The following is an 18752-nucleotide window of genomic DNA, read 5'->3' as shown; positions in this document are numbered from 1 at the left end:
ATTTGTACTTTTCAACTCTACTTGATCACAGGCAAAAATTTTTCTCATATGAACTATTGAAGCTATAAATTAAAACTTCTCCTTTTAATTTGTTTCAGCCAAACACCAAATCTTATGACCAAGTGACCTGAACAAAGTCATGAAAAAAAAATCCTAAGGGTCAGTCGATTCTTCATGAAAATGTATTTGGTTTATTTCATCCCCCAAATTGTGACACTCTGAGTTAAAATATTCATATATCAACCCAAAAGATTCACAGCAGTTTCTGGAAGCTTTATACTTCACTTCCATACCCTTAGGGAAGGCTGCTTTCCAAAAGCAATATTAGGCAGATTACAAATCATAAAATGCTACCTGTGTTGGAATTCATCTTGAAATACTTTCCATCAGACAAGAGGAAATAGGAAAGCAGTCCATTTCTTCCTGAGTCTTTGTCAACAGCTGTAATGGTGCCAACCACACCACTGGGAATTGGATTTTCCTCAATTTCAAAGAAGTAGCTCTCATGCATAAACATGGGAGAATGATCATTTTCATCCAGGACATTAACTATTATAGATGTACTTGCATTTTGCCTAAGGTTTTCGTCCTCAGACGCGCTGACCAAGGCTCTAAAACTCAGCATCGGTGTGCATTCATAGTTCAAATGTTTCCGAAGATAAATCCAGCCAGTATCAGAGCTGATTCCAAATGCAACAGAATCAGTGCTAGGCTCTAAGGAGTATGTTAGATTGGAGGTAACGCTGTGTGGATCAAGTGAGTGGGCTTGAACCTGCAGGATTTGGGCACCTGGAGAGGTAGCTTCACTGACTTCTACTTGATACACCAAGCTTTGAAAGACCAAAATAGGGCCCATCTTCTGCTCTTCAATAACCACTGTCAACATCAGCAAAGAAGTCAGAGGAGGACTTCCACAGTCTTCAGCTGCTATGTGTAGAGTATATTCCTGCTGCTTTTCCGCCACCACTATCCTGGTAAGGTTCACCACTCCGAGACTTGGATCAATGCTAAATGCATCTGACTGCTTGCTTGCAATACTGTATTTGATTGCCCCATTTAGGCCACTGTCTTTGTCTTCTGCATGAGCAATGTAGACAGCAGTGCCGGGAGGCTGGGTATGTGAGATGGTAACCTTATCAGATTTGGTAAGAAACACTGGAGGGTTGTCATTGATGTCTGTCACAGATATGTTAACTTGAGTGCTGCTGTAGACGGGGGAGTCACCCAGCTGTGACTGAACAGTGAGCACCACAACAGATTGAGCTTCGTGGTCAAGCTGTTTCTTGGTGCGGATAATGCCAAACTGGGGGTCGATAGAGAACTTTCCATGAGGATCACCAGAGCAAATTCTGTAAGAAACCACTTCTAGTGAATCTAGAAATGGAAACAACAACAAGAAGTGTAACAAAAAAATAATGCAAGTGATAACAAACATTGGCAAGAACATCTGGGGAGAATGCATGCTGTTAAAGTCAATGGAATAAATGTAAGCTACACAGATGTTTGACATTCTTGGGCTTTTTATGCTTCCTTCTTCCCACCCCTGGAGCCCTTCAGTAAAATATGAATCTATACAGTTTGTCCACTTCTGCACTCTTTGATTTTCATCACACTGGTATTATAAAACTCTATAGAGAAAATCACATAATCGCCTCTTGTTTCTCCCTGATCTAAAATACAGAAAAAACATGTCTATAAATTAGTCTTGTGGGAGCAATTTCACTACGCACAGGCATTCATTATAGCAAGGAAGGAAACAGGTGGCAGTTCCCTGAAAAAAAATGTATTTTAATAAACTTACTGTTCATGGGTGACCATTGTTGTAACATTTCTACATCAGATGCTACGTGAAGCATAAGCTGTCTAAAGGTTCAGGCTTCCTACCAAGGCCACACAGCGGGTGCTATCTCCACCCTGAGGACAGTTCTTCCCAAAAGAAGGAAATGGGAGGATCTGACTAATCAAGCTTGTATGAAACCTTGCCATCTACGACCTTACATTTACAGATGCATTATCAGGCTGTTATGTGGACTCACAGATCCCACTGCTCTGCATAGGAACCAAATATGTACGGCTCTCAGGACAGGGCTCTTTATGACCAAGGACTGTCAGGAGCTAATCCATTTCCATTTACAAATGATAATAAAACCAGATGGATTAAATATATTTTCCAAAGGTCCTGCAAACATTCATCTGGACTTCTCCACTTAGAGACAATGTGGGGTTTTGTTTGGTCGGTTCGTTTTGGTTTTTTGAGGGGTGGCCAGGAGCGCTTCTTGCAGATCCTCTGAAACTTCTGAATACTCCCTAATTTTAAGTATTGCTCTGAGATTTGCACTGCATGGCTAATGCTTGAATGTGAGCCAGACTGTCACACTTACTTAAACTTTCACAACAGGCTTCCTATCTCCTCATTTACAATTATAGAAATCCATCAGGAAGAAAATGGAGGCCATTGCCAATCTCTATGGACCACCAAGGAGAGTACCATAAATCTCCAACTGTTCTAAAGAGCATCCTGATAAACCAGCCATTACACCAGCTGCTGCAAATACCAAAGATAAATTCTATTTAATGCTTGATAGACTGAATGAATAACGCAGAGGTTTATGGGAAAAAATAATCTACAGCTATTTTCAGTTAATGGTCACAACAAAATTACATATAATCTCTGACTTAAAACGACTTACTTGGAGGCTCCCTGGCCTTTACAGTGCCAATCACGCTGTCTTCAGGTGCATCTTCTGGAACAGAAAAGCTATACCGGGATCTCTCAAATATGGCAGGGACCAAAACAGTCTGAAGGATGTTTACTGTGACAGCTGCATTGCTGGCAGAGGGAAGGCCACCTCCATCCCGTGCAGAAACAGTCAGGAAGAATGCAGAACGTGCCAGGCGGCCAAGAGCTGAAGTCAGGTAAATAATTCCTGAAAGCACACAAAAATAAAATAGCACTTAAGAGAGATGTAAGATAAAATTCAGCAGGCTGTCAAAATTGCTACTCTAAGAGAAGGTCAGACCATGAAGAAAAAAATCAGCACTCCCAATTCCATTTTTGAGAGCCAAGTTCTTTTCAACCTGAAAAGAAATGTGATCTTTACCATTCACTGAGCCACTGAAAGACAGCAAGTTCTGTTTCAAAACACATTGTCCATAATTCTAATTTAGAAACATTTTAGAAAATCTAATTTTAGATTCAGTTAAATCTTTAACAATGCTAAATTTTACTACTACTACTAGTCTATACCAGTTTGGAAATGCTTCAGGGTGGAAAACAAGTATTGTTTCAGAAGATAAATTTATCTCTGCATACGGTAAAGTTAATGTTATTTCAAACAGGCTGTAGAGACATTCTACTTAAGTAACTAATGAAATAAAACATACACACAAATGGAGTCAAAGCCGCAAAATATAAATCTTAGGATTCAGGGGCTCTCTAGAAAGTATCTGGAAAGCAATCGCCTGCGGTCTGATCACAAGTTTCTGTCAAAATACCCCTTAATAGTGAATTCTAAGGTCCATTAAATTTGCAAGCTGCTAACAGTTACATTTTATATAAACTTTTTGAAGTAATTATTTGAAAAGAAAATACAAGGTTCACTCCCAAAATATAGCACCTTGGAAGTACATTCCTCAGGATAATCTATTTGTGAAGTAAATTTTTCAACATGAAAATGAAGATGAAAGGTGACCAAATGCAGGAAAATTTTTCTTAGCAATGAGTGCATCTAACTAAATATATACTAAACGCTAGAATCACAGTGTGTTAAGTAGTAAAAATGCAGTAAACTCAAGCAATTCAACTAGCAGGGACAACATTTTACATACCTACAGATATTTTAAAGAAATCACCTATTTTTTTGTAGAAGCTGGTGAAGACACAAAACCTCTGGCAGTTCAGAAAAACCAAACCTTTAAACTTTGGGCTACCTTTATAATTTCCTGGCTGTCAAGACAAGTTTAGTAGGGATGATGTCTGCCATTCAAGTTGGAAATTTAGTGGTTAGACAAAGTAAAACTAGAGTTAGCTCAAAGTGCCCTAGGAGAATCAGTGGGTAAGTCAATGAGAATAGATCTCCTCAGAATTTAGAGTGAATTTTCTATAATCAATTTTTAAGCAGAATAATGGAAAATACATACAAATCTTACAAATATTCAAATGTGCATGCAGTAGACTTTCCAAATATACTGCTATGACATTATAATAAGCTGTGTCTTGACATGCTTAAAATGCAGTAAAAGGGTCTTCAGGATCAAGGGAAAATGCTTTTCCCTAACAAAAAGGGAAGCTTATTCCAGTGTGACAAGCCACACTAAAACCTCAACAGTGATACATACAGATAGATTCAGGGTTCAGTAGTGATCCAGCTCCTTTGCTAATAACTGATGCAATTCTAAGAAACAACCTTATTTTGGCTTTTTAAAATTTTTTTCTTCTGATGGTTGAGCTTTGTGATTACTTCAGCAGCTCAACAAAGTAGTCCTTCAAGGACATAAACTTTTGGTATTTCCTGAGGTAACCTGAGCAATTATAGCTTGAAGGAAAAAGGGGTTTAACTATTTTTCTCCAGGGGATAAACACATACACATGGAGTTTTAGCATTAATTTCTGTCCAATTAATTTAAACCAATCAAATGGACTGTATGTTACTAATTTTCCAACTGGATATTTTTCTATTGACAAGGATATAAATATGTCCGTCTCTTTTTAGATTCTTCAAGAGATATGTGGGAACTAGAAAACTTCTACAGAAAAGCATCAAACTGAAAATCTTACTCCCAGAGCAGTAACTAAATTCTTCAAAACATCCTTTAGCAAAGGGTGGAGCAAACAGAGCTCCACTGCAGGAGCTCTGAAGACCTGTTGAACAGAAATATTTCAGTACCAAAGCTCCTTCTCTGCTGACCTAGACACATTGCAGCACACTCCATGCCAGTTCAGTTACAGAAAGCAAAAAGAAGATTAATAAAAGATTTTGTTTTCTTTCTTCATTCTTTTGCTGTGTCACAGGGAAAAAGGGGAATAGGCAAGTACATCTCACCAACTCAGCTCTCTTTTGCGCAACCAGGGACACCACAAGAACAAGGGCAGAATCCAAGTAAAAAGTATGTGTTTTCCATATGGTTCCCTCCAACCTCAGAAACTATAGTATGCAGAAATTTAATAACCCATTTTGACTTTAAACTGTGTACATTCTGTTTCTTTCAGCATTTGTAGGACGGGGCATTAGCTCTGCATCTGGTGATACATAATCTATAGAGACATTTGAGATAGCTCAGCCATATGTTGGTGAACATGCCTCATTAGGCTCTATTACGACACCACATGACAGGAAAGAAGAAAGCAGCATCTGGGATTTCACTTTCTGTATGATTAGGTAAAACAGCAGACTGTGACTGAAACGGACAGTCAGGACCACTTGGGCCAAAAGCAGCTGCCAGCGCACCTGAGAGCAGGCTAGCTGGGTGCATTCCATCTGCTGCAGCACAGTGCAGGAGGTGCCCCAGTACTACACTGCAAAGGCAGAAACAGAGAGGAAATTTCAAGGAGCGGGAACTGTCAAAGTCACAGGTTCAGTGTGCGAAACTCAACAGAGGCATGTCTCACTAAGTAACCGGCTGAACATGAACCATGGTTTTCCTTTCTTCCCCATTTTGTAATTAAGATTGGAGTTTATTATTGTTATTGCCACAATCATTTGCAGCCTGTAATTCAAGGCTTCAGAGAACTTAAAAGACAATCAGGTTGCTTTAGTACAGAATATGTTCTTCCATTACGACAAACAGTTTCTATAAACATTGACAATGAAAAGGGAATAATGAGACAGCTTCTCTGCAAGAAACGTTTTACCAAAGCTCCCAATAGGGGACCACAAAGACCACAAAGTGTGAGTCAACTTCAAGAAAAGTGACATGTTTCTTACAGTTTGGCTCACCATATAAATGAATAATCTTATCTGCTGCCTTTAAAAACATTAAATTGCCATTTTTCAAATTAATATTTATATCACTGCAGTGCTTTGAAGATTTTATCCCTGGTTAATTCCTTATTCTGCATGAGAGAGAGCTGGAATCAATTCTGCTTCACAGGTGAACAATCCTATAATTACACACTGGAAGAAGCATTAACACCCAGCCTCATTCACGCCTTGGTAATCTCATTTTTTTTACTAGATCCACATGGGCGTAACTGATTGCAGATCCCAGCCCTTATAAATCAAAAGCATGACATACAGACTGCCTGCTGCCTGGATATGATCTGGATACAGATTGCAGGCAGAACCTGCAATGCTGGATGCACGTCAGCAACTGCCACTGCAGGTTGTAGTCTGGGAACAGCTCTGCTCCAAGGCAGGTCAGCACAGCCATGCTGGAATTCACAGATGTTTTGCTGCAGAACAATCTGTACTCAGGGGCTAGCAGAAATCATTATCATGGCTTGGAGCACTAAATGCACAGGGAGAACTAGTACTATTGAAGAAAAATATCATGTAATGACTGCCAGCTCTTTCACCTGCTCCATTCTTCCTCACTCACTGTACATGGTAGGGCAGGAACTTCCAAGAAGTCTTGCTCTTCACTTTGTGCCCACTTGCCCAGAAAGTGCAAATGCACTAATGAAGGGCAGGACTCTCAGCCACCCACCATCCTCTAGCAATGGCAAAATTTCTCATGGGATTTTGCTGTTCTGATTTTTGTGGAGGTGCACCCTATTCCATGAGGGGATTAACTGCTGTTTCTTAACAGTTGAAGGCAAGAGACAGGAATCCACATGTAATGATTTTTAAAAATACATTTTTTTATTATATTCATGATCCTGTGTTCAGTCCTAATCTTACAACAGCATCCAGCACCAAAGTAGGCTCACTCACCAAAAGAACTTTTTGTATGGAAAAAAATCATGCTGGTAAACCCAATAGGATTTCCACACACATCTCCATCTGAGCACTTTGAAAATCTGTTGTTGCACAGGGTTCTTCCATAAGCAAAACAAAAATCAGCCTGACATTTATATGCATTTGTAGGTAAACCAAATGTTTTCCACATTTGGTGAAGTGCTGCAAAGACAAAAATCAGGATGCACTAGTTTCAATAAAAAAGTCTGGATTGCATAGGTATGCATACTTCAATGGCTTCTAATATTATATTCTATTCATTGTTCATGAATAAAAAAAACCAAAAAACAATTTTAGAACATGGCAAGAGGAATCAAATCAACAGTTACTGGTGGTGTTACCTAAGCCCTTGAAACCAAACACCCTAACAAACTTTAAATGATGGCACTATTTTTTCAACAAATAACCTAGGATGAGCCAGCTGGCATCACCTGACAGAGCTCAGACAACAAGCAGATGGTCAAAAGGTCCACATGGTTCCTCACCCCAGTTCACCTCCAAAGCTGGCCACTGGACCTGCTGTTCACTACTGTGCAGGTCAGAGCTGACCCACTGATCTGCCCAGAGCATCCACCCTAACTCAGCAGCTTTCCAGTGCAGGGGTGCCTGCACAACTTTGCTTTTTATGTGTCAGAAAAAACTTCAATATGAGCACAGACAGGGTGATGCTCCAGAAGATCAATGCAGTTAGGAGGTGTGCATTTTGCATTAACATTAAAATTAGCATTCTTTTTTAAGGAAGAATGATTGTGTTTCTGCTTGACATTCCTATTTAAATTTGTCCAACTCATTGCCTATGCTGTCATCTTGGCACTGCATACAGGTTCCAGCTTTAGCATTTCACCTGTACTTAAAATGCACCTTTTTTAGTGAAGCTGCATTCTTAATGGTAACCATAGCAACACTCTGCCAAATACACTGAACAGCTGGTTTAATAATGGCCAGGGGAAGGAAGGAATTAAGTTGTTATTTACAATCTACCTGCTGTAATACACATAGCTTCACCTCACATGAAAAGTCTTTGAAAAGCTTACTTTTAATGGCACAAATGCTGGTTTGCATTTCAGCAAAGAAGAGGACTTCTTCAGCTTGAAAATATTCAGTGTTTGAATGTTTTCATAGTAAATGACTGATTGAACCCATATCAATCTTCTAGCTACATTTGTATTTCACAGGTCTCATACCCCTGCACTGCAGATGCTCTCAACACTGGCCCCACTGTAGCAAATTCTTGTGCTCAATTCATAGTTTTCCTCTTAGAAAGGGAAATAGATATAAAAGGATTTAGTGTCTACAACCAATACTATACAAACATACTGTGTTTAATGGCAAGAATTTGCTTAGCACATGAAAGTCTGGTCATGGAGTCTGCAAATAACAAACCAGTACTTACAAACTAACAGAAGCAGTTTTAACACTGCAGCTTCACCAGAAGCACGACACTACTATTTCAAATGCTATAGGTTACAGAGAGTTTTAGTGAGCTAAGAAGTATTCATCAACATATAAAATACAAATTTCTAATTACAGCAGTTCCATTAGCCACAAACAGAATACCCACCTGAGCATCAGCCTCTAATATTGAGCAAAAGAAGGCGTGAGTTTAGTACTAGAATGGTTTTGTATCACCTAGGCTGTTTTCTTTTACACAAGTGCTTTTAAACAAAGTCTTGTAATTAGGGATGCAAATTTTTACGTCCCTAGAGACTACAGTTTGCCAGTTTAGAAGATTAGGTGCCTCCTAACTCTATTTTATTACATATTTAAATAATTATTCCCTAAAAAAACCACAAACAAAGAAGCAACATCACAAAAAACCCTTCCAAAAATTCTACTTTTTCAGTAGAACAGACAACTGAAAAGATACAATTTGGTGTTACAAGGAGATTTCCTTTGTTTCTGCCCTGATTTATTTCCTTTAATCTGACCTAATAGTAACTCAGAGTGTGTTTGCTGCCTGACTGTACAAAGCAAACCCTCTTACACAAACACGAATCCATCCAGAAATCAAAGCTTACACCAGTAAGTAGGCAGGACTTTGGCCTGGTGAATTGCTGTATTTTCAAAGACAAAGGCAGAAACCTCCCCCCACAATCTGCACAACTCCAGCCCTGCCACACCTTCTCAACAGGTCACCTTTCCTTGCTTAGCTTATCAAAGTTTTTCAAAAATGTCTACTTAATCAAGGACCTTGTCATTCAAGGACCTTTTCAATCAAGCTGCCAGCCTCTAGATCCAAAAATAGCTCAGTGCACAACCTGGTAACACAACTCGACTGCCATAGTAACCAAGGATGGTATTTCTTTGAAGGTACTGCAGAAAAAGGTATCAGAACAGACACAGAATGAAGCCTGCTATAAGCTAAAGAAGATATATTTACTGTTCTTATATTAAGAGCATTACAAAACATTCCAGATCCTGCCCTTCATTTACATGGACTGATTTTCTGCTGCACACACTTCCCTGCTGCATTCATTCTAACATGGTACCACAGCTGTCTGCTCCCTTGGTGTGACCTGCCACTTTCTTCTTTTCTTTAGGTTTACTGAGAACACAAAGTACAGTAAATATATCCTGTGCTCTGAGACCCATGCAGTCTCTAGCAAAGAAATGGGTTGCTCATCTAAATTCTAGTGAATAAATATCACACTATTCCCCTCCTCTAAAATGAGCTTAAACTTTTCCTTTTCACCATTTTTTTTTAATCAGCCCACATCATTTGTGCAATGCCACGGAAGTTTATTCTTTGCCTCTTTTGGTGGGTTCTTCTGTTTCTGAGGTCTGACATTGGCTTAACTAGGAGGGTGGGCTAGAGTATTTTTGTTAATATTTTGCCCTCTTTCATGCACAATAATCTCACATACACTTCACTATTGCACAGTTGAGTTTTTGGCACATAGCTTGTAGGAATATTTCTCTTTGTAGATGGTTGATTCTACTGGATTTTATACATAAAAGAAAAAAAAAGAGATCCATTAGGAGTTAGCAGTATGGATGTTTTTTCAGGCTGTTGTGCTACACAACTTTCTTTCAGGGCCAAAATCTGCACCCTTACACTTACTACAGTGTGTCCTTCTAGGACAACGTACTATTTTCTGCATTATTTATGATAAATTTCTCATTAGGTGAGATCTCAGTGAAGGTAAATGCCCACAAATAACTCAGCTGAGACCACTAATTTTTCCTGTTTGATTGAACTCAAAATTCTTCAAAGGTGAAAACTTACTGTGCTAAACCAACGTCTCAGACATATTCCACTGATTTGCAGCATTCCAAATACACTATCAATATCATATGACAGATCAGAAAGACAGTAATTGAAGAAACTGCCATTTAAAAAAAGAAGTGGCCTCAAAATGTTCCAAAATAAAGCACTCCTAATTTTAAATGTTATTTATGTGAAGCTCTTCATATGTTTAGCAAATGTACTACATGCTGTAGGAAAATGCCAAAAGTAGTTTAAAAATAAAGTATTTTTTTCTCCTACAATACTATAGGAAAACATCATCAATCATCATAAATATGGGCCTTGTTTTCTTTAGAAAGGGTGCATCCCCATTTTACTTTGATGCCTAGTACAATCTGCTATATATTAAACACTGTATAATACATGGAGTTAAGCAAGGTTTTGGGGTTTTTCCCCCATAAAAATAAATGTTGGTATTTCAACATTACTTTTCAACCTGTATTGCAATAAAAACAAAGCAATTAAAATTCTGAAGATGCAGCTGTTAAAAAACAGTTCTATTTTTTAAATAAAACTAAATTTTTCAGCATCCTTAACTGGAATGAATCTATTCTGAACCAAATCAAAGTTTATTTTAAGTTAGTTTGCCATTAAATTGCATTTACATATGGTTCCATAGTGTAGTAGTAATTAAAGTAGTACAGCACTAAAATACACACTGCCACAAGAAATATATACCAGTGAGGCAATGTTCTGTACAAGCTCTACACAGCTCATCTTCTTGTATCCATTACTAGGCACTGTTAAAGTGACAAGATGCTAGAATTGAATTTGGCTTTTGGATAAGGTACTCCTTATATTCTTAAATTTGCATGATCTTTAGGTGTATTTATCCTTTTATTCTCTGCCAACAGACTAAGCTCCTAGACTGCTCTAAATCTTTTACAGGACATTTTGGTCACATGATGCCCTTTGCTAAAAAGAAATCAGAGTGCATCTTAAAGGGAGCATCAAAAGAATGTTCATTTTGCAGGAACTGTACCTCTGTGCTGACTTTTTTTTATGTTATGTTTTTATGGTTTTTAAATGCTCAACTACTAACCAGCTCTTGCAACAAAGCTTGTCTGTTCTCCTCAAAATGTGGTTTTTTTTGGTGTAAATAAGTAACAGAAAGTACTATAACAAAAGGGTGATCCAAATATCTTCAAGTCAATGGAGAGATCTGCAAATATCTCAGTGTACTGTGTTTATGTGGCAAGGGTTTGGCCATGTGGGGGCTATGGGAGTGGCTTCTGTGGCGCAGAGCATGGTGAGGCAGCTGTCCCCCTGCAGCCTATGGAGGTCCACAGGGGAGCAGAGATCCACCCTCACCCCATCCTCACTGGAGCAGATGGATGCCCAAAGAAGGCTGTGGCCCCATGGGAAGCTCATACTGGTGCAGGTTTGCTGGCAGGAATTGTGACCCACCGGGAAACCCACACTGGATCATTCTGTTCCTGAAGGACTGGACCCTGCTGAAATAACCTGTGAGGAGGAAGGAACAGCAGAGACAACCTGATGTGATGAACTGCACAGTTCCCATTGCCCATCCTCCTGCGCTGCCGGGGCCAGAGGACATGGAGAAAATTGGGAGTGAAGTTAAGTGCAGGAGAAGGTGGGGGGCGGGGGGGAAGATGTCTTTTATGATGTAGTTTTTATTTCTCATTACCCTCCTCTGATTTGATTGGCAATAAATTAAAGTCATTTCCTCAAATTGAGTCTCTTTTGCCAGTGACAGTAATTGCTGAGAGATTTCTCCCTGCACTTTTCTTGACCCACAAGCCTTTTGTCATCATTTTCTTCCCCTGCACAACTGAGGAAGGGAGTAATAGAGTGACTTTGGTGGGCACCTGGCATCTAGCCCAGGATGGATGGATGGATGGATCCACCCCATCTATCAGCCATATTTACAGACACATTCTCAATAAAATACACAAAAGGAAGGTCATAGCCTTTGTTCTAGGCATCTAATTTATGTAGGAATCACAGAAACATGAGCCTAAATATCTTATAGAATTGAAAGAAACAGAAGATAAATTATATGCTTATACTGCTGTAACATACAATGAGTGAATGATACTTTCTCTACATGGTATTCATGCTAGATTTAAATAACAAATACATTCATATGAAGACAAACCATGGTTGCTGTATTTAGCTTAGCCTCCATGGAAGTTTTCTCTGCACACAAGGACTAGCTAGGGAATTTGTTTTAAGACTATGAACAGACTGTTTACTTGAAGACTGACCCATGAAGTCACACTGGTCCAGAATAATTTTTAAGGACTACAATTTCATCAGTTTGAAACAACTTCTCTGAACCAGAATGATGACGATGATGATAACCATCTTTTTACCCATCTCTAGAAAAGGGCATCACTAAGATCTATGGAAAAATTCATTACATGCCCTTGGGTGAAGGTAAGTATTAATGCTGTCTTTGTAATGGAAGTTTACTAATTCAGTTGTTAATCCTAAAGTCGAGCACTGCATAGGTTTTCTGCCACACTTATGATTGCATCCTGTGACTTACATTTTTAATTACCAGCTCAGCCATAACTATAAATACACTGTCTTTCACATAGCTTGTTAGGTAACAATGGGAAAATAAACAAACATAGCTCAAACAGTTTCTTAGCCAGAAGAGGTCTTCAACTTGCCCTGTTCTAATCAATTCACGAGTACTGTTCATAGATCATGCATGGATCAGATATCTACAAAAGGCAATATAATGAAGCCAAGATGTTGTTTACATCAACACTAGAAACAAACGATAGCAAGAGTCACGAACCAGCAGAGGAGCTGGTTTACAGTTTCCTATCCATACATTTTTCTAGTTACACAGTTCTTAAAGTGGTTTTTCTTGTGGAAAGTCTATCATCAATCAAATGAAAAACACTTCAACTTTTTCAAAAATGGAAACATAATAAATGTTATTTATGAGGACAAGAGCATATCACAAACAATAAATGCAGTGCCTAAAAGCTAAAATAGCAAACAAATATAACTAATAAAATCTTGTTTAGAATTGAAAAAGAATACAGTGGAATGTCTGTCTGGTCAATGAAAGGATGTTCCTTCCCACTCCCACTGAATTTATCTATTTACAACATCCACATGTCCCAGTGCCTGAAACAAAAGATGGAGCCCCTTCAAAGAGCCTGGATGTGCCTCAACCTCACAATATCTATGTATCACAGTATATATATATATCTATATATAACAGTATTGTTATATTCTATATAGTGAGGAGTTGACATGCTGGTAGGATATTTTGAACACAGCTCATAGAAAAACTAAGATTTAACAAACAAGAGCCAGAAGCAAGACATAGCAAAAAAGAGTTTGGGTTTCAATTGTTATTTTACTGTTTCATCCATTTATCTTCCAAAAAATTCAAAAGTCAATTTTTAGTGAGTATTCTAAGTGCAGCACTCAAACATCTCTGAAGATAATTACAGTGAAAATTTTCATGCCAAGAAAAAGAGAAAATTCAAAAAAAAAAGAAAAATTACATACATCATGGACAACAGCTTCATCTTGCATATTATTTTAATATGTATCATAGTGTAATGTGACACACCATTTGCTGCTAATTATTCCAAATCTCATAATACTGAAAATATCTGTCCATATAAAATATTAAGGGCTATAATGAAGCAGTCATTAAGGCAAAATAGTAAGCCAAAATTACTAATGCACTGACTTTCATTTCTCCTTTCTAAATTCTCTCTCAGCAAGAAAAAAAATTTAAAAAATAAAACTTATCAGGCCACCAAATCCACAGAATTCTCCAACATCATCATTGTCCTTTGGTTTAGGTCCTCTCATAATGAGAAGAGCAGATAAAACAGAATATGCCATACTGTAAATTGGAAAAAATGCAGAACCCAACAGAAACAGACTGCACATCCATAAGATCTGAAAACCAGAGACCAAACTGTAATATATCATCTCATTTGGCTTTCTGGTTTGAGCATCCATCTCCAGGAGAATGCCTGTTCCTTCACATACTTATCTGTTGCCCTCTCTCCACAAAATGCTGCCCAGCTAACTAGATGAAGTCCCTCACATAACCTTCAGAGAGGCACAGCTAAACTAGGCCATAAATCAGAGCATACGAAGACAGCTTTAGCACAATGAACACTGGAAAATGTCTCTGTTGTAACAAGAAATAAGAAGGAAGAGCTCACAATCTCTGTGCCCTAGCAGTGAGCCACTTGTTTCATCTCTCTCTGAATACTGAACAGGTTTTTGAGCTCGAAGATGGCAAAACTTCTGTGTGACATATTGGAAATTTTAATGTTTGGGGTTTTTTGGGGGCATTTGGGGGGGGTTGGGCTTTTTTGTTTAAAATGGTTTTTTTCTTATAGTTTAAAAATAATTTGCCTCACCAGTGACTGAGCATAAGCCCTATTTTCAATAGATGTGGAAGAATATAAATGGAAAAAATGTATTCAGAAAAAAAAAGCCCACAGCATTAATATTAATAAGTTAAAATTAGACACAGTCTGACCTTGTGAATTACCCAGGAGATCTGATTAAGTGCAATCAGATTCCAAGCACTATAATGCTGGGAGTAGTGTCTGACCTAAGAGCTTTTCTCATCATGAAATGTCAGCAATAATGACCTCAAGCAACTTCACCCTGAATTTGGTCTGCCTTTGATAAAATATCATGATAGATCCATGAGGTAATAGTAACTTACAAGCTTATAGAGTCTTCATCATTAAGCATGACATTTTTCCTATACAAAGTGCCAAACTGGAAAGAGAGGCCAAAAGGTCACAATCCAGGGAAGAAACCTTTCAAAAGGCTTTCTTTCAGCACAGGGTTGCTGCAAAGCCAATGCTGCTAATGTGATCCACAGGGGCTCTCTTCAACAAGCCTGACGGGACAGTTTTAAAATGACCAGTTAAACGCCTGTGGAGATCCAGCTCCCTAATTATTGACTGACCTACGTATTTTTGACATCAGTTATGCCCCTGAGAACCTAACTTGACAGGTAGTTAAAAGTCCACAGTTAAATAAATTCTGAAATAGCCAAGACAAGCAGCCTAACTTCCTAAGAAGATTAGTTTCTTCTGTTCATCAGAATGTTTTGGGAACTGTGTAAAAACAGGCGCCATTTAGAAAGAATAGAACCTTGCAAGATTTTGAATGCCAAAGACCTAATATATACACACACGTATCACAGCCTAGAAAGATCTTAAACATATTAAATAATCTGTGCCATGACCATCTGTTGATCAGGATACATTTACATGCAAGGGCTGGCCCTCAAGAAAAATGGGAATTTCAGTTCAGTCAATCACTTATTGAAAAGCACAGTTAGAAAGCTAAACGTTGAGTCAAACTGGGAGGCAAATATGCCTTGTATGACTGAGCAGAATGAGGACTTAGCACAGTACAGAGGAAGATTAGAACAGAAAAGAAATTAAAGGAGGAACATCGTAAAGGGTGTTTTATTGCTCTTCAAGAGTAATCCCTAAGAATTTCAAAAATGCAGATGTTTTGTAAAAAAGTAATATTTTTTTATTTCTTCCAATGATCAATAGATTTAGGGCTGAAAATAGTGGATAAGTGGCATGCTGCTTGTCCTTCATTGCGCTGGCATGTACTGTTTTCCATTTTTCTGCTTATTCCAGTGAATGCAAAGGTTTCACATTAAACCTAAATACTCCATCTACCTCTAGAATTATTTTCCATCAGAATCTTAGTTTCACCTGTGTGACATGACTCCAAGTACAAAAAGCATAATCAAGGAGAAAATATATCTTGTATAATTATAACATTTCTGAATCATAGACACATACAGTACCTGTGGATGTATCCACTGTGAAAAAAGAAGAAAATTCTCCTGGGACCAGCTCATATGTGACAATGCCAAATATTCCTGAATCTCTGTCTGTGGCAGCAACATTGATGATTTCTGTTCCTGGCTGTGTGTGACTGCTGATACTTGTCACATAGGTGTCTTGTTCAAAAACAGGCTGATTGTCATTAATATCTTCTATCTCGATGCGAACAAAAGCTTGGGCACTCAGACCACCCTGTTGGATAAATAAGAAAAAAAAAACAAAAACCAAGATGATTTTTAAAATAGGATGGTACACAGCTGGCTTCAGTCCATCATTAGGAAATGGAGCATGCTGCAACAATATTGATCAATTAAAATGTCCATTAAAAACAAATTACAGTATCTGCACTACCCCAAAACACTGCACAGAAGTAAGCTATGTGCTCAGCACAACACCAAGGGCTGATGGAGTGCATCAAGAAATTCAGCTTCTCTACAATGGCGAGGCCTGAACGCAAAGTCAGTTTTGTTAACGCTAATGAGCGCCACACATCAAAAACTTGGCTAGTCTAACCTCACATGCTTCTGCTAACATCTCCAACACTCCACTTATTCCTTCACAGATAAAAGTCAGGGCTTTATGCTCCAGGAAGACATGCCCCTCAGGTGACTATGGTGCAGGAATAACTTCTCTCTGTGAGACTTCCAGATGTAAAAGCATGACCATCATAATGGTGAATATGAGGCTTTTTAAGCCAGCGACACAGGCTAAAAGCGTGCAGGACAGCCAAAAGCTGACCTGTCAGGCTGCTGTCTACAATACTATGCTCAATTTACTGTCAGATGCCCTACAAAAGCCCGCTAAAATACTACATGGGGCCAGATTTAGCCTTGCTCTGGTGTAAAACTGGAGAAGAAAGGAACAACTACAAGCTGGCTTATCACACTATGCTACAGAAAAATACTGATTTGCTATGACAAAGCACTGAATTTTGTGACAATCTGCAAAAAAGACAGTTCTCGGGGTACTGAAGTGTAGTCCCCACAGGCACCTGAGTGAAACTAGTGGTCATTTACATCTCAGAGGACTCCCTCCATGAGTTTGGAGTGGTTCATGTTTCCAAGACTATTTCATAACCATAGGAAGTAAAAACATTTTTAAAAGAAAGAAGGTCCACTGTGGCAGAGATAACAGTGAATTCTGGGGCACTGGCATGCTCAGAAGCACAAAGCAGCACAGGCATGTACAGCCTGCATGTGCTTTATGTGGTACATTAAAATCCAGATGGAGGAAGAATCCTGAGCTCTTCAAAGTCCACTGAGCATGCTGTGCTTGTAGCAGTCACTTTGAGAAACTGCTGACACAGATCAGATGTTCATGCAAACACATAAACAATGCTGAGCTAGTGCAAACTTCATTTTGCAGTCACAGTAGCCATGATAGAGAGAAAACCACACCAACCCAAAACCAACTATGTTGCATAATTCTGCAATCCAATTGTTCACATCAATTAGTTTTAAACCTGACCTTCATTAAACTATCCAAAGATTCAGACTGGATATGACTCCTTTAGACTTATCCTGCCATATAACAATCTCCCACAAAACTATTTTTGAGTGTTTGCTTAGTGTGTCCATAGGTTCAGACTTATTTTTGAAAAAAAAAAAAAATACTATCAGCATTTACTTTCATATTTTCAAAGTGATTTTTTGCTTTATCCTGTTGTGGTTTTTTTCCTTCTGTGTTGTAAATGTTACCTCAATTGGGTGAGGTGACATTCCCATAAAGTCTTAAGTAAGTGGAAAATTAAGATGATCTTATGCATCATGTGTCTGTGTTTCACCCACAAACAAGGAGATCAAGCCCACATCCTCCTAGTGCTCTTCTGAAGAAAATAAGGCATGGCATGCTTCCAGGGCTCATGCTGCTGCATAGGCAGCCAGCAGCCAGGACTCTTGCCTGGAGACCAGATCTCTAAAGGACAGTAATCAGCCTACAAATCACTGGGACTGCCATGAAACCCCATGCCAATATGAGGAGATGGAGATGGCAGTGAGCCCAGTGCCAACACCCCCACTTCAGGGCAAGCCCCTTCCCCAGAACTTGATTTCCATGATAAGGAAATCCCTGCACAGGAGCTAAAAAGGGAAGGCAGGAGAAGGGGAAGGAATGTGCTCTGCTCACTATCAGAATATGCTCTGTGTGTCCACAGCTTTCAGGTACTTTAAAACAGAAATCAGAAGTATTTTTAAGGGAAGAGGACCAGGGAAGAAGTGAGGTCAAGAATAAAAAGCATCTAAAAAAGATGGTTGGAACAACATGAAACCAAACTCACAAGAGCTTGTGTTAAGCTGTTTCTTTCAAGCTTCATTATTGCTAAACAGACATGAAAAATCCCCAAACCCCATTCTTCAGCCAATTTGTATTTGTGCTGCAGAGTTATGTAAAGACTGAAAAGTCTTCTGAAATTGATTAACTCTAAGTATATAGGGAAATGACTATTCTCTAAGAAAATTGACCAAATTTTATGATGGAGACATAATCTTCTTTTCCTGAAGAAGCAGAGTATACCTTCCCATGCCAAGTATGACATTTACTTAATAACTTAATGATATTAACTGGTTATGGCCAAATTCTTACTCTGAGATCTGAAAAAAAGTATCATTTCAATTGAGAAGGAACTAAAACTCCTATTTCTAATGATGTGGATATACTTCATCTGCTCAGAAGCAAGCAAAACATTTATCTTCCAAAACATGAAGGCTGACTTATATAAGCTCTATTGCTGACAGAAAATTACACTTGTCAAAACATGTTAATGAGCAGGAG

The 18752-nt window shown here is 38.6% G+C and overlaps 1 protein-coding gene across 1 annotated transcript in view; it reads right to left on the bottom strand.

Annotated features, from left to right (window-relative positions):
- The window catches only part of DCHS2 (dachsous cadherin-related 2), a gene marked incomplete at both ends in the record, with an annotated part of 104452 nt that overhangs the window by 38041 nt on the left and 47659 nt on the right, over positions 1-18752 (bottom strand). The window contains 3 exons of the mRNA XM_084203860.1: positions 355-1374; positions 2691-2927; positions 15944-16175. Of these exons, the coding sequence (XP_084059986.1) occupies positions 355-1374; positions 2691-2927; positions 15944-16175 (1489 nt within the window). The remainder of the gene's footprint in view (positions 1-354; positions 1375-2690; positions 2928-15943; positions 16176-18752) is intronic.

Source organism: Fringilla coelebs, assembly GCF_963513975.1.
Source record: "Fringilla coelebs genome assembly, chromosome: 4".
Lineage (NCBI taxonomy): Eukaryota > Metazoa > Chordata > Aves > Passeriformes > Fringillidae > Fringilla > Fringilla coelebs.
This window is presented reverse-complemented; position numbering and strand designations above follow the sequence as displayed.